General features: G+C 46.5%; 1 protein-coding gene across 3 annotated transcripts in view; it reads left to right on the forward strand.

Annotated features, from left to right (window-relative positions):
• The window catches only part of bcas3 (BCAS3 microtubule associated cell migration factor), a 317,356-nt gene that overhangs the window by 141,003 nt on the left and 158,853 nt on the right, over positions 1–17,500 (forward strand). For all 3 annotated transcript variants that reach the window (XM_038973748.1, XM_038973750.1, XM_038973749.1), the window contains 3 exons: positions 2,779–2,879; positions 9,884–10,080; positions 10,247–10,344. In XM_038973748.1, coding sequence (XP_038829676.1) covers positions 2,779–2,879; positions 9,884–10,080; positions 10,247–10,344 — 396 coding nt within the window. The remainder of the gene's footprint in view (positions 1–2,778; positions 2,880–9,883; positions 10,081–10,246; positions 10,345–17,500) is intronic.

Raw genomic sequence — 17,500 nt, forward strand, 5'->3', positions numbered from 1 at the left:
CTGAGCTGTTTGGTCTTTACCGCTGGGCTGTTTGTTAAAGAAAAAGTGGGAAAGGAGGATCAGCCATAGACAAGTACTGTACAAGCCGGCCTTGGTCAGATAGTGACATTATCCCAACTGGCCTGCCGAATTGTCAAGAAGGACTGCCCAAATCAGTGAGTGAGAGAGAGACCACCTCAGATCATTAGTCCTATCTCTCCCCAGAGATCAGGTCATCAGTCAGACCTGATCAATACCTGGCCCTGCTTTGTTCTGGGTCTACTCACTTTACCTGCTGTTACTGCTACTGGCATCCACCAGACAACTAACTGTCTGAAATTACACCATATTCCGATATAGTGCACTACTTTTGACCAGTGCACTATATAGGGAACCAGTGCCATTTTGGATGCATCCCTGCACTTCCTCCTGCTACTGGCCTTGACCAGACCACTCACTGTGTCTCTCCTCTGATCAGCAGAACTACACCACTTCCTCTTAGAATCCAGAGACACACGCTTGTTAAGATTGCTTAGGAACATTTTTAAAATCACTTTTGTTTTTTGATGGTGTGTTACCAGAACAGGGTATTTTCCAAAGAATAACACCAATCAGATTTGCCTGGTAAACACCATACATTTGTTATATTTCTACTTGATAGGAATGGTTATATTATTCCGCCTGAGTCAGTTGAAATTGTAGTCTTTGCTATCAACTATCACTAAAGCATATATGCCGTCTTGCGTTAATGAAATAGTACACGGTTTCAGACAGGTAGTGTAGTGGGCCTTTAATAGTCGTGTATTAGTGGACCAGTATAGCCATCTGCTGCGCGGGGAAAAAAATGTTTCCTGAATGCATGACTGCTGTCTGCACACCAAAATGATGTTATTTTTCTCTGAATTGCCCTGTGAAAGCCTAACACTGTAAGATCGTATTTTATAACTAGTCATGTTGGAACAGAACAAGCTTGCCCACCTGACCCAGATTTATAATGGTCCGTTTTTGGATTGCATGAACAACAACAGTAATTGTGAAAGGGATGGCGGGGATGTAGGGTTGTGTTCCCAACAACTACAAGTGTGCTTGCTGTAGTTCCTCAACGTCACAGCTAGGAGAGCTTAAAAAAACACCTTATAGTTGAAGACTTTTCTTTGAGTCATAAAAATACATTGAAATGACTTAGGAACTGTGACCACTTGGAGACACCAGTTAGTCCTCTCACTCAAACCCTTGTCATTGTTTTATGTTGCACCTACCCCATATTTTCCAGGAAAAGCGGTGAAAAGCACAAAATCAGCAGTGTAATGTTTGGATTCTTGTGTCAGGTGAACTTTTGTCCTCAACTTTGGTCTAATAATTTTCCCATAATCTTTAAACTCTTACCTTTCAATTGCTACCATGCTTATGCATATGCTTTTCATATTTCTTCTGGAAGAAACATTTCAATTTAGCCGTGTCCATATAGGCCAATTCCCGCGAGTGTAAAGGGTTAAGAAAGTCTGTGATGACCGTAAAAGCAGCAGACCCCATGGGTGTCTATTGATCTATCTATATATTTATCCAGCCACTCACTCTGGTAGATATGTCTGTAACTGTTTGGTGGGGTCAGTCTGTCTCTATATCCCTGCATTCGCTAAAACACACACACACACACACACACACACACACACACACACACACACACACACACACACACACACACACACACACACACACACACACACACACACACACACACACACACACACACACACACACACAGGTCTGTCTGTGCTTGGCCCTTGGGGATGACCACTGCCTCCCCACTCAGGAGCCTGTCCGTCCGGCTCTCTCAGGCCAATGGAAGCCCCGCCACCCCCACAACGCTGTAACCCCAGCCAGCAACTGCTCCAAAGCATCAATAATTAATTAGGGAACAGCTATTGCCCCCAAGGGTCAGAGAGCAAGAGTAGAGCAGGAGGGAGAGCGAGTGGAAGGAAGGAAGGAAGGAGGGAGGAGTAGTAATGATTTTGTTTAATAAGTAACACAAGCAGGCTTTGTTACAGAGCAACATAAGTATCTGGCTAGGAACCACACACACCTTCACGCTACCCGTCTCTCCAGAGCAGGTGAGAGCAGTGTGTTTCAAGCTTTTAGGAAAATAAGGGCAGCCTCTCCACAGTGGAAGTGTCAGTCGAGGTATTTGTTACAGCGCCGCTGTGTGTGTGGAGTCAAACCGACAAGCACACCTCCTTAAGAAGCCTCCCAACACCTGCTCTACGCACGAGAGACCCAGAGAGAGAGCGAGGGAGAGAAAAGGCAAGAGAGGGGGCGTAAGAGACAGCAGTGCCTTGTGCGCTCCAGATGAGAACTTAACAACTGTATTAGTCATTCCTACATTAAACAAATTCACCACGGACTGGGGGGGGGGGGGGGTGCTAGGCCCTGAGGTGCCAGGAGAAAAGACAGATTTTACACATTAAGCTTCATTCTCCACGCCTGCTTATTCAAGCGTGTTAATACTCTGTCTATCTGGGTGCTTCTCTGCCTGTGCCGCTGACGGGCCTCACACACACACACACACACATGGACGCTCGCTCACACACACACACGAGTGTGTACACATGTTCTCTCTCACTTACACATGCTCCTTCACACACTCAGGCACACACATGCCCTTTTGCTCTCCTAACTGAGTGTCAGAGAAACAAGCCAACAGGAAAAACTTGAGCTCTTTCTCTCTCTCCCTGTCTGTCTGTCCCTCGCTTTCTCTCTCTCACTCCAACAAACACTATCTCCCTCTCTCTGTGTCCACAGTGGTGCCCCCTGGAAGCCCGGGTCCTGTCACGCGCCACGAGTCTTACGACAGCCTGACGTCAGACCACAGCGGACAAGAGGACGAGGAGTGGCTCTCACAGGTGAGACGGACACTGCCCGGCTGGCACCTCTGAGTGATAACCAAGTCAACATCATTAAATACGCCAGCACTAACACGCCTGATTCAGGTAATCTAAAGGGTTGATGCTCAGTTACCGGATAGATCAGGTTTATTAATGCTGGGCTATAACAAAAATGTGCACCTTCTGGGGTTCACCAGGAATGGATTGAGAAATGGATTGAGGAACCCTCCCAATCTATAGCAGCATCAAAGCATTTGCATTATCTGCACTTCATATGTCCTATGGTGGCTAAAGAGGGACAGTCATCCCTTCAAGAGCCTATCACTCAGCAAACTATTTATATTCTCTCATAAAGGACTTATCCTTGGCACTAGCCGGTAGGGGGGAAATGAGTGCCTTTTGCGCCCCTTTGACATTTTAAGGCGAAATTGTGCCCAAATATTGAATTTTAAGAGCCTGTTATACTAAATTAAGTGCCCTTTAATATATTGTACAGCACTAAGAAAATTCTACAAACCTGATTTCTTTTAAATGAATGAAGACTTGATAAAGTGCCCAAATTCTGCATTTTGACATGTCCCTCTGCATTCTCTGTGACTTCTGGGAAGATTTTAACCTACTTAACCCCAACATTTCTCAAATGTTTTACTGCCATTGTAAAGCCCTAGTTGTTGCTTTGACAAAATCATTTCTTAAGATGATTATTTATTTCATGTTATTAGTGATTCATTTTAAGGTATAAAAAAACAAACCCTGTCCATCATTTTAAGGTCAATCCTGTTACAGGAACTGAACTCTCGTTTTAATATGGTGAAACTATTCCTTTTTAAATATTTTTTTCAAAAGAAACCATGAACATCTAATAGTTAAATCCTAGTGTAAAAGCAGCTGGTTCTACTCTTTGGCCATTTTCTGTTGTTTTTTGGTGGAAAACAGAGTGCGTCAAGCATAACATGTCAACCCTGTCACCCATAGGTAGACTAGAAACATTTTTTGTGAAGCTTGCATTCAATTGCCACTCCCTGCCCTCCAAGCTTCCTTTCCCCCTGTCACGAGAGGATTCATGGCTGATTTAAGATAAAATCGTCAACCCCGTTACGGTCAACCCTGTTACTTTATTTGGCGCTAATAGGCACTTACTCTAGTACTTTTTGAGATGGGACAACGTTTTTTGTGCTCTTTCTGACAGAATGTGTTTTTTTCTTCACCAAGTTAACTTACTCAAAAGGCGCCTAATTGGTGGAATGACCCAGGAGCTAATAGGTGGTTTTTGGACTAAGTGGCTCTTGACTCTTGGATTCCTTGTCTTTGTCCAGCGGTGCATGATGCCACTATTACAGCATGAAATAAGATTACATTTTAATCTAATACCAAATAGTGGCCATTTTGGCACTGAGTACTGCCGTGAGATGTGGTTTGGAGGGATATACAGTGCCTTCGTTAAGTATTCAGACCCCTTGACTTTTTCCAGATTTTGTTATGTTACAGCCTTATTCTAAAATAGATTAAAGAAAAACTATTCCTCAGCAATCTACACACTAGACTCGAAATTGAGCTTAGGTGCATCCTGTTACCATTGATCATCCTTGAGATGTTTCTACAACTTGATTGGAGTCCACCTGTTTTAAATTCAATTAATTGGACATGATTTGGAAAGGCACACACCTGTCTATATAAAGTCCCACAAAAATGTCTGCCGCATTGAAGGTCCCCAAGAACACAGTGGCCTCCATCATTCTTAAATGGATGAAGTTTGGACCCACCAAGACTCTTCCTTGGTGGTTACAAAAAGGGCTCGGTCAGGGAGGTGCCAAGAACCCAATGGTCACTCTGGCAGAGCTCCAGTGTTCCTCTGTGAAGATGGTTCAACCTTCCAGAAGGACAACCATCTCTGCAGCACTCTACCAACCAGGCCTTTATGGTATAGTGTCCAGACGGAAGCCACTCCTCAGTAAAAGGCAAATGACAGCCCGCTTGAAGTTTGCCAAAAGGCAGCTAAAGGACTCTCAGACCATGAGAAACAAGATTCTTTGGTCTGACGAAACCAAGTCTGGAGGAAACCTGGCACCATCCCTACAGTGAAGCATGGTGGTGGCAGCATCATGCTGTGGGGATGTTTTTCAGGGGCAGGGACTGGGAGACTAGTCCGGATTGAGGGAAAGATAAACAGCGCAAAGTACAGAGAGATCCTTTATGAAAAGCTGCTCCAGAGCGCTCAGGACCTCAGACTTGGGTGAAGGTTCACCTTTTAACAGGATAATGACCTTAACACACAGCCAAGACAACGCAGGAGTGGCTTTGAGACAAGTGCAGCGACGGTCCCCATCCAACCTGACAGAGCTTGAGAGGATCTGCAGAGAAGATCGGGAGAAACTCCCCAAATACAGGTGTGTCAAGCTTGTAGCGTCATACCCATGAAGACTCAAGGCTGTAATCACTGCCAAAACTGACAAAGTACTGAGTAAAGGGTCTGAATACTTATGTAAATGTGATGTTTTATTTTTTTAATACATTTTCAAAAATATCTAAAACCTGTTTTTGCTTTGTCATTATTGGGTATTGTGTGTTTAATTAATTTTAGAATGAGGCTGTAACGTAACAAAATGTGGAAAAAGTTGAGGGATCTAAATACTTTCCGAATGCACTGTATGGTTTGTATATTTAACGTTACAGACAGATAAGTTGTATGGCGATACAGTTTGAAGTCGGAGTTTACATACACCTTAGCCAAATACATTTAAACTCAGTTTTTCACAATTCTTGACATTTAATCCTAGTAAGAGTTTCCTGTCTTAGGTCAGTTAGGATCACCACTTTATTTTAAGAATGTGAAATGTCAGAATAATAGTAGAGAGAGTGATTTATTTCAGTTTTTATTTATTTCATCAAATTCCCAGTGGGTCAGAAGTTTACATACACTCAATTAGTATTTGGTAGCATTGCCTTTAAATTGTTGGGTCAAACGTTTCAGGTAGCCTTTCACAAGCTTCCCACAATAAGTTGGGTGAATTTTGTCCCATTCCTCCTGACAGAGCTGGTGTAACTGAGTCAGGTTTATAGGCCTCCTTGCTCGCACACGCATTTTCAGTTCTGCCCACAAATTTTCTATAGGACTGAGGTCAGGGCTTTGTGATGGCCACTCCAATACCTTGACTTTGTTGTCCTTAAGCCATTTTGCCACAACTTTGGAAGTATGCTTGGGGTCATTGTCCATTTGGAAGACCCATTTGCGACCAAGCTTTAACTTCCTGACTGATGTTTTTAGATGTTGCTTCAATATATCCACATAATTTTCATTCCTCATGATGCCATCTATTTTGTGAAGTGTGCCAGTCCCTCCTGAAGCAAAGCACCCCCACAACATGATGCTGTACCCCCGTGCTTCACGGTTGGGATGGTGTTCTTCAGCTTGCAAGCGTCCCCCTTTTTCCTCTAAACATAACAATGGTCATTATGGCCAAACAGTTCTATTTTTGTTTCATTAGACCAGAGGACATTTCTCCAAAAAGTACAATCTTTGTCCCCATGTGCAGTTGCAAACCGTAGTCTGGCTTTTTTATGGTGGTTTTGGAGCAGTGGCTTCTTCCATTGCTGAGCAGCCTTTCAGGTTATGTCGATATAGGACTTATTTTACTGTGGATATAGATACTTTTGTACCTGTTTCCTCCAGCATCTTCACAAGGTCCTTTGCTGTTGTTCTGGGATTGATTTGCACTTTTCGCACCAAAGTGCGTTCATCTCTAGGAGACAGAACGCGTCTCCTTCCTGAGCGGTGTAATGGCTGTGTGTTCCCAAGGTGTTTATACTTGCATACTATTGTTTGTACAAATGAATGTGGTACCTTCAGGCGTTTGGAAATTGCTCCCAAGGATGAACCAGACTTGTGAAGGTCTACACATTTTTTTTCTGAGGTCTTGGCTGATTTCTTTAGATTTCCCATGATGTCAAGCAAAGAGGCACTGAGTTTGAAGGTAGGCCTTGAAATACATCCACAGGTACACCTCCAATTGACTCAAATTATATCTATTAGCCTATCAGAAACTTCTAAAGCCATGACATCATTTTCTGGTATTTTCCAAGCTGTTTAAAGGCACAGTCAACTTAGTGTATGTAAACTTCTGACCCACTGGAATTGTGATACAGTGAATTATAAGTGAAATAATCTGTCTGTAAACAATTGTTGGAAAAATTACTTGTGTCGTGCACAAAGTAGATGTCCGACTTGCCAAAACTATAGTTTGTTAACACGAAATTTGTGAAGTGGTTGAAAAACGAGTTTTAATAACTCCAACCTAAGTGTATGTAAACTTCCGATTTCAACTGTATGACCCCACTCTCTTCAGCTTGGTTAACCCTTCACTCCCTCATGTCTGAAGCCTGATCTCTGCAGGGAACCATCACATTTCCTCCAGCAATCATTTCTGGCCATATATAATGGATTGGGGTAAATGTATCCAACTTATTCTGTGGTTAGTAGCCACTATGATAGTGTTGCCGGGAGCCAAACCAGCTACCGTCTATCTACCATCTCCTGCACCAAAATACTGAAGCTTGGCGTATTTATGCTTGCGCTGTGCTATTATTAGCCAGGTGAAGTATTTTTAATGGAGATTGGCAGCCAGGCCACTAGGGGGAGTTGTGCTGTTTTGATAAGGTAGTGCTTCAAACTCCCAAGCAGTGACGGGGACATGGTACTATGGCGGGGTGGTGTCTGTCAGACAAACTAGTTAAGCCGAGGTTCTGACTTATTGCACTCAAAAAAGATACCACTAGCAGTGCTATCCTCAGGAAACAGCACAGTGAATTTTCATCGACTATAATTCTGACACTGATTATCAGCAGTGTTCAGAATCAGATGGATCTGCTTTTTTCTATTGCAGCGCCACATCGTGACCTTTAGTGTGTGCCGTCCGTCTGGGCCCTGTATGTAGCGCGACTCAGGAGACATTGCTTGTGTCCCAAATGTCCCCCTTTTTCCTTTATAGTGCACTACTTTTGACCAGGGCCCATAAGAGTCTGGTCAAAAGTAATGCATTAAATATGGAATAGGGGGCCATTTGAGACATAGCTTTGGTGCGTAATAGTGTAAGTGGCTCTCAGGTCTGTCAGATGACAACAATGCCTGAAGCAGCACCACAGATTCCCCCTTATCCTCCTGGTTTCAATACCCCTCCATCAAGTCATCAGGTCTGGCTCTGATGGTCATGACACATTCTATTGGGTTAATGCAGTAGCGACCAGGCCTCTGGAGACTGGACTATAATTCTCTCCCTCCTCCACCTCCTGTGCTATACAGTGACTTCATATCAGACGTCCCTAAGCTGTTCTATCAACAGTCCTTTGGTGGTTCTGTGAGCTATACACAACCCTATGATAAGTCGTATTGTCAGGCACAGTATGTCAGGACAGGGCGCGACAGACAGGAGGGCGGAGGAGAGAGACCAACATCTGGCCCTGCGCCCCGACACTGAAGAGAGCCATGGCATCTGTTGATCTCTGGGGCTGGGTGACACTAATGGTGTTAACTGGCGAGTAAACACACACACTGAAATCCTCTGTCTGTCTGTCTCGCTGTCTGTCTCGCTGTCTGTCTCGCTGTCTGTCTGTTTCTCTGTCTGTCTGTTTCTCTGTCTCTCTGTCTGTCTCTCTGTCTGTCTGTCTGTCTGTCTGTCTGTCTGTCTGTCTGTCTGTCTGTCTGTCTCTGTCTGTCTGTCTGTCTCTGTCTGTCTCTGTCTCTGTCTGTCTGTCTCTGTCTCTGTCTCTGTCTGTCTGTCTCTGTCTCTGTCTGTCTGTCTCTGTCTCTGTCTGTCTCTGTCTGTCTCTGTCTGTCTCTGTCTGTCTCTGTCTCTGTCTGTCTCTGTCTGTCTGTCTCTGTCTCTGTCTGTCTCTGTCTGTCTCTGTCTGTCTCTGTCTCTGTCTGTCTCTGTCTGTCTCTGTCTGTCTGTCTCTGTCTGTTTCTCTGTCTGTCTCTGTCTGTTTCTCTGTCTGTCTCTGTCTGTTTCTCTGTCTATCTATCTCTCTGTCTGTCTGTTTCTCTGTCTGTCTGTATCTCTGTGTGTCTGTATCTCTGTGTGTCTGTATCTCTGTGTGTCTGTATCTCTGTGTGTCTGTATCTCTGTGTGTCTGTGTGTGTGGCCTAATTTACACAGCTGTGCCAAACCACTTATCACTCACACCCCATGGACGTATTACGAGACCCTATGCTGTCACCCCTGTCTTGGCTCTTTCACAGCCAAATAGACATGAGTGTGGAAGGAGGGGAGCCTGTGTTAAATAAACAAGACCGGAGGATTGAGAGGAGCTCTTAGTGAGAAAGAGAGTTGGAGAGGGAATGAGAGCGAGGGATTGAGGCAGAGAGGAGAGATGTTGAGGGCAGAGAGAGGAGAGAGATTGAGGGAGAGGGCAGAGAGGGATTGAGGGAGAGGGCAGAGGGGGAGAGAAAAGAAAAGATTGGGTGTAAAGAGAGGTAAAAGCTAGTTAGAATTGTTCTGTCCTCTCATCTCCCCCATCCATCTAGTGTAACATTACTGACAGACCTTTCTGGAGTCTGCCACTCTGTCATCTTAATGCCCATCATGCCATCACTCAGGGGGCAGACGCTGCGGACAGCTGTTCCTGAGCCTTAACTGCCACGGTGGCATTTCTCAGAAACAGTGACGCTAATGTGGCTCTGACGCTCGTCCTCTAATCCCATTGCCATGGAAATCTGTCTCCCTCATTTCCTCTTCCCCTAACGCACGCCGCCCGCCAGCTCACTGGGACTACATCGGCTTGTCTCTGTGGACAACAGGCTTTAGTCTGACAGGTTTACATCCTGGACGGATGTGGACAGTGACGCTGTAGTAGTTATTTTATTAGTCCCAAATGGGAAACTGGTTTTCAGCAGTTTGTACACAAACACAAACACAGTACCAGTATTTAGTTCTACCTAAATGATAAAACAAAGATAACTGCACTATCCAGTCCAGTGGTTTTATGTTTCTAGCATGCTAATGCTAACGTTATTGTCTGGCCCCTACCAGGTGGAGATAGTCACTCACACAGGGCCTCACCGTCGGCTGTGGATGGGTCCTCAGTTCCAGTTTAAGACCATCCACCCATCTGGTCAGACTACGGTCATCTCCTCCTCCTCCTCCGTGCTGCAGTCCCAGGGCCCCAGCGACATTCAACAGCCTCTGTTAGACTTCCACACTGATGACCTGGACCTTCACAGTCTCAGGTAGGTGGACCATCATGCTGCCGTATGTGACTTCTGCTATTTTAAACAGGTCTCAATGATACTAATGATATATACTGTATAAATAACATGACATGTGCAAATAAACGCAGCATAACAGCAGTTAAAGAAACACACACATAGTAACATTCCATGTCTGTGTGAATAGGATCCAGCCGGTGCGTTCTGAGCCGGTCAGCATGCCTGGTTCCTCTCGGCTGGTGGCTGAACGCAGGGGACAGGGGACGGTCATTGATACAGGATCAGGTGGGAACCATGCTACTATATACTCTACCGTCTGTCCTGTCTGTCTGTCTGTCTGTCTGTCTGTATATTTGTGGTATGGGACTGTGTACAGATGTCTGTACCTGGTTCAATACAGATTATGTCTTTGTACACACACACACACACACACACACACACCACACACCACACACACAAGACCCATGACCTGTGTGAACTGTGTCTTCTTCATAATGATCATAACATTTTGGCTGTGGGCCTAGCCTACACTCAAGCCTTTGTTTTCCTGTTCAGACACACAATCACATTAACCCTTTAAAACCAGCCACTTAATGACCAACATGATGATCTAGTCTGACTTTTCACAGTATCCAAGCCAGAAATCACCTAGTGATAACCATAATCATAACCCTGCATTGTGATTGGATGAGTGGACCTAATGTAGACCTTTCTGGTCTCATCTGTGAATTAGATTAGATTGATCTGCTTTAAAGATAGTGTCTTTTTACGTTTGGCCTTTTCTTCATCCTGTTAGGATGTTAGGGTTTAATCCAATCATGTTGAGATGAAAGCCGGCACGTACAGTGTTGTTCTCTAGGGGTTATTGCTGTTATACTGATCTTGTGAGAATCCCAATTTGGATTTAGTGCTTGTGTTTTTATGTCATCGTGAAGCCACCATTAGGATCAATGTGACTGGTATGATGTTGTGGTATTTCTGCCGTGTGTTCAGTACGGTCTTATGATCCGGTGATTGAGTTGATTAATAGTAAAGGCCTTGGATGTAGAAGGTACAGTAACCTATCCTTGTTTGTTTTATCACCACTGTATCTGCTGTTGAAGCACAAGGCCCTGTTTTGAAGAGGTATCTCACTCCCTTTCACCAAAACCAAAATCATCAACAAAGTACTTTTTTAACTGGTCTGAACCAGGAAGAATCGCTCTCTATCTCTATCGCTCTCTATCGTTCTCTCTCTCTCTCGCTCTCTATCGTTCTCTCTCTCTCGCTCTCTATCGTTCTCTCTCTATCGTTCTCTCTCTCTCTATCGTTCTCTCTCTCTCTATCGTTCTCGCTCGCTCTATCGTTCTCTCTCTCTCTCTATCGTTCTCTCTCTCTCTCTATTGTTCTCTCTATATATCGTTCTCTCTATCGTTCTCGTTCTCTCTATATATCGTTCTCTCTATCGTTCTCGTTCTCTCTCTATCGTTCTCTCTATATATCGTTCTCTCTATCGTTCTCTCTCTATCGTTCTCTCTATATATCGTTCTCTCTATCGTTCTCTCTCTCTATTGCGCTCTCTCTCTAACGCTCTAACTCTCTATCCCTCTCTCTATCGCTCTCTCTCTATCTCTCATTGTCGAGGCGGTAGGAGGAGGAGAGATGAAGAAGGGAGGGTAGTGATGGTTATCAGTCTCAGCTCTCTGGCCTGCCACCGGTGTGGCGCCTCTTATCACACACACATCTCTTTTCTCTTACCTTCAAAAGGACAAGTGTGTGTGTTCTTTTTGCCATGGATTAGTGCAGTTTGTGTGTGTACATGTTTTTTTGCAGCTAATGTAGCCAAGGTCCCAGCAACTTGTGATTTGTATAAGTGCTTAGTGGCAGTAACATCAGTCATACAGTAAGTTAGTTCCACTGTAGAGACTCTTCCAGTCATTGGGACTCATAGACAGTGTCCCCAGTGTCTGGGATGTTATCTCTGTATATGCTGTATCCTACACTACACACTCTACTAAGACATTCCCCAGGGGCTTAGGACTGGGTCACACACACACACACACACACACACACACACACACACACACACACACACACACACACACACACACACACACACACACACACACACACACACACATACATATTTATGGGCAAGGAGGAGGGAAGTGGAAGCTCTACAGCCAATGTCTCACTTTTCCCTCCTAAACAAAATCAATGGGACATGCAGCCGCCATTATCAATACTGTCTATCTGCTCCCTAAGAGTCACTATGAAGGCCTGTCTGTGTGTGTCTGTGTGTGTGTGCTCCACTGTCGTAGACTACGTGAGTGTCCTGGTAGACTACACAGGATCATTCTGTGGTACGGCGGGACCAAAGAAACAATGCTGGAGGACACAAACAAAGACAGAAAGAAAGGCTGTTCATCTTCTCTGTGCTGATATCTCTCTGACAGGGATCACAGCGTCCCTACAGTCTGGATAGGTAGTTGTTTTGTTATGACTCACTGAAGAAAACATGTTGCTCCTTGTTCTGGAGAAAAACACTTCCTTTACCCCCCCGCAAGCGCTTGTGTGTGCCGGGCTGGCGTGACTTTTATCGGAAGCCAGGGATCTAACTTGTGTTGTTGCTGGCGACAGAGCACGGAGGAAGAGAGATAATGCAGGCATGTTATGAGTCAGTTATCACGTGTGTGTCCTCTTGATAGGAGAAGGAGAGATCGCGGCACCAAATACACTCAGTGAACACTACTGCCGTTAGGCATTACAAGTCTGTGTGTGTGTTTAGTCCATTAAACAGAGACAGTTGGTCTTTATGGTCCAATCAATGTTGGATCTGTAGCTGTAGCCCTCACTGATACAGAGACAGAGATGTTTCCCATGCCAATAAAGCCCCTTGAATTGAGAGAGACGTATTGTCACCTGCACTGTGCAGCCCCTCGGGCAGGAGGGGCTTTGCCCAGCTGAGGTGGAGGGATGGATGAATCGGAGGGAGAATGGGTGAGTCCCTTCAACTGCCCAGGAAGGTAGAGGGGCATCTACACACACACACACACACACACACACACACACACACACACACACACAGAGTAACTGATCCTTAACCCTACACCCCACAATTACCTGAGCAGCCACAAAGGCCTCCTGTGTGTGGAGAGATAGTGGTCACATTCACAACTCTACCATTATGCCACATGATCTCTTCCTTTAAGGAAATGGGGGGGATATCTTTCTTTCATTACCTGTGACCTCACTCCCTCCTCTTTCCCCCCCATACACCCTTATTTTTCCCCATCCACTCTTCTTTCTCTCCTCCCATCAATGGGGTCCTTGTCACCTGTCCCCTCTGCTCTCTAAGGGTTTCACGTCTTCCGGTGGCCTGGGGGTTGCCAGGACAATAAGTTGGTGGCACCAGTTCTAACAGAGATCTGTTTTGTCATCACACCCCTGTAATCAGCCTGTGAAAGATACCATTCTTATCACCACATTACTTTGTCTGACAGAGAGAGAAGGAGAGGGAGGGTTAGAGAAGGAGAGAGTAAGAGACGCGCAAGAGAGGGGGGAAAGGGGGGGTGAGAGACACGAAGGCCTGGCTTTTCTATCCCCACTGCTATTTCTCCCTCTGTCCTCTTTTTCTTCCTCTTTTCTCTTCCTCCTCTTTCCTGGGGAGATGACAGTAAATGGTTTCAGCTTGGTAGCTGCCTGGATGTAGTGTTGCCGTGTCTGTTGTCTTTTTTAAGACTTGGGGGGGGGGGGGGGGGGGGGGTTGGCCACATGTAAGGGTCTCTGGTGAGTGTGTGGGTGCATGAAATGGATGGAAGTGGAAGCTGGAAGAACGTGTGTGTGACATTGATTAGTGTGTGCTGATGATGAGTGTTGTGTTGGTGCACTTTTGAGCTGGAGAGAGAATCTGTGTGTAGTGCTGTGGCAGTGGATGCCATAGGTGTTCTGTGTGTGTAGTGCTGTGGCAGTGGATGCCATAGGTGTTCTGTGTGTGTAGTGCTGTGGCAGTGGATGCCATAGGTGTTCTGTGTGTGTAATGCCAGGGGGCAGTGGATGCCATAGGTGTTCTGTGTGTGTAGTGCTGTGGCAGTGGATGCCATAGGTGTTCTGTGTGTGTAGTGCTGTGGCAGTGGATGCCATAGGTGTTCTGTGTGTGTAATGCCAGGGGGCAGTGGATGCCATAGGTGTTCTGTGTGTGTAGTGCTGTGGCAGTGGATGCCATAGGTGTTCTGTGTGTGTAGTGCTGTGGCAGTGGATGCCATAGGTGTTCTGTGTGTGTAGTGCTGTGGCAGTGGATGCCATAGGTGTTCTGTGTGTGTAGTGCTGTGGCAGTGGATGCCATAGGTGTTCTGTGTGTGTAATGCTGTGGCAGTGGATGCCATAGGTGTTCTGTGTGTGTAATGCCAGGGGGCAGTGGATGTCATAGGTGTTCTGTGTGTGTAGTGCTGTGGCAGTGGATGCCATAGGTGTTCTGTGTGTGTAATGCTGTGGCAGTGGATGCCATAGGTGTTCTGTGTGTGTAATGCCAGGGGGCAGTGGATGTCATAGGTGTTCTGTGTGTGTAATGCCAGGGGGCAGTGGATGTCATAGGTGTTCTGTGTGTGTAATGCCAGGGGGCAGTGGATGTCATAGGTGTTCTGTGTGTGTAATGCTGTGGCAGTGGATGCCATAGGTGTTCTGTGTGTGTAATGCCAGGGGGCAGTGGATGCCATAGGTGTTCTGTGTGTGTAATGCTGTGGCAGTGGATGCCATAGGTGTTCTGTGTGTGTAATGCTGTGGCAGTGGATGCCATAGGTGTTCTGTGTGTGTAATGCCAGGGGGCAGTGGATGCCATAGGTGTTCTGTGTGTGTAATGCCAGGGGGCAGTGGATGCCATAGGTGTTCTGTGTGTGTAATGCCAGGGGGCAGTGGATGTCATAGGTGTTCTGTGTGTGTAATGCCAGGGGGCAGTGGATGCCATAGGTGTTCTGTGTGTGTAATGCCAGGGGGCAGTGGATGCCATAGGTGTTCTGTGTGTGTAATGCCAGGGGGCAGTGGATGTCATAGGTGTTCTGTGTGTGTAATGCCAGGGGGCAGTGGATGTCATAGGTGTTCTGTGTGTGTAATGCCAGGGGGCAGTGGATGCCATAGGTGTTCTGTGTGTGTAATGCCAGGGGGCAGTGGATGCCATAGGTGTTCTGTGTGTGTAATGCCAGGGGGCAGTGGATGCCATAGGTGTTCTGTGTGTGTAATGCCAGGGGGCAGTGGATGCCATAGGTTTTCTGTGTGTGTAATGCCAGGGGGCAGTGGATGCCATAGGTGTTCTGTGTGTGTAATGCCAGGGGGCAGCAGCTGAGCAGCTGCTGTTTAGAGCGACTGAAAGGACACCAATGTGCCGGGTATCTGCTGTGTGTTCCCTGTTCAACCTCACACTGTGTGATGTGTGTGAGTGGGGACATGAGGGTGCGTCTGCAAGGACACTCCAGCCCCCCTTAAGTGTCTCTGTTAACTGTTATGTATCCATGGGTATGTCTGTGTGTATGTAGGAAGCAAACATGCATACACACATACAGATGTCAATACCCCCACCCACCCTAAGCCTGCGTGGCAGGGGGTGTAGTGTCACTTTGGGGACGACATGTCAGTTTGGAGACAATGCCATCCCTAAATACACATGACCTCAATCCTATAGAGCTGCAGAGTGCCAGCCTTTACCCTCCATGTAAGGCACTGGGCTGTTGTGGGCACACGTGCATGGATGGATGTGTTTCTCAGGGTATAGAGGGCCCAGGAACATTGTCTCTCAATTCCTTACGTCTCTTCAGGGGAAAAGTCCTTGTCATCATCGTTAACACTGACAAGTCCACTCCGAGACTACCCTGGAGTAGACACCATGCAAAGTTTGTGGACAATACTCTCTTTCTCTTATCACTTCGTCCCTCCACTCCTATCACTTCGTCCCTCCACTCCTTTCACTTAGTCCCTCCACTCCTTTCACTTCGTCCCTCCACTCCTTTCACTTCGTCCCTCCACTCCTATCACTTCGTTCCTCCACTCCTATCACTTCGTCCCTCCACTCCTATCACTTCGTCCCTCCACTCCTATCACTTCGTCCCTCCACTCCTATCACTTCGTCCCTCCACTCCTTTCACTTCGTCCCTCCACTCCTATCACTTCGTCCCTCCACTCCTATCACTTCGTCCCTCCACTCCTATCACTTCGTCCCTCCACTCGTATCACTTCGTCCCTCCACTCCTTTCACTTCGTCCCTCCACTCCTATCACTTCGTCCCTCCACTCCTATCACTTCGTCCCTCCACTCCTATCACTTCGTTCCTCCACTCCTATCACTTCGTCCCTCCACTCCTATCACTTCGTCCCTCCACTCCTATCACTTCGTCCCTCCACTCCTATCACTTCGTCCCTCCACTCGTATCACTTCGTCCCTCCACTCGTATCACTTCGTCCCTCCACTCCTATCACTTCGTCCCTCCACTCCTATCACTTCGTCCCTCCACTCCTATCACTTCGTCCCTCCACTCGTATCACTTCGTCCCTCCACTCGTATCACTTCGTCCCTCCACTCGTATCACTTCGTCCCTCCGCTCCTATCACTTCGTCCCTCCCTCTCTCTCCCCAGCATATGCCTCCCACTCTCTACGAGCCTCCCCTCTCCCTACCCCTTCCCTCCCTCGTCTCCCTCCCATCTCCCCCTCGTCTCCCTGACACTAACTCACTTTGACAGTGTCTCCAGTGCAGTGTGGGATAATCCACCTGGGCGGGGTGTTAAAGTAGGTCCCAGCCGGCCCTCTCAGCTCCATAATGGATCGATCTGGACGACCCCACAGCCGGCTGCTGTAATGGTATTTTTTACACCCAGCTAGCTAGCGGAGGCAGAGCAGAGTAAGGCTAATGCACACCACCGCCCTCCAACACACTCCGTCTGTAAAGCAGAGTGGGGGTCGCATCGCAGACAAGTGGTTAAAAATGAATAGGAGATGGAAAATGAGAAAGCAGTCAGGAGGAAGAGCAGGAGGGAGAAAGTGAGAGATGATAGAAACAGAGGGGTGAACTCATTTCAGTCTCCCAATGTGGGGATGCTTGTCGGAAATGCTTTCTATCACTCTTTTTCTAGTTCCTCCCCGTCTCGCTGTCTCTCTATTTCCATATGGCAAAATTCCACATGTTCTATTCAGCCCAGTTGAAGTTAGAATGTGGGGCAACATTGCCCCACCTAAGTAATTGAAGGGGAAACTTTAGCTATTTGTAGTCTATTCACAAAGCCCAGGTGGCACAATGGTTGTTTTATAGTTATTTTAGTCTCCTGATGGTTTTGTCCTTGTGCGGGTTGAGTTGTGGAGTTGATATTATGAGCTGTTGAGGGATTGGCCGGGCTGGGAGGTTGAAAGGACGTTACCATGGTTTCCGATGGCATAGGGGAAGTCACAGTGTCATAGAATGGTCAGGTGACGACTGCCTTA

This window comes from Salvelinus namaycush, chromosome 34, assembly GCF_016432855.1.
Source record: "Salvelinus namaycush isolate Seneca chromosome 34, SaNama_1.0, whole genome shotgun sequence".
NCBI classification, from domain to species: domain Eukaryota; kingdom Metazoa; phylum Chordata; class Actinopteri; order Salmoniformes; family Salmonidae; genus Salvelinus; species Salvelinus namaycush.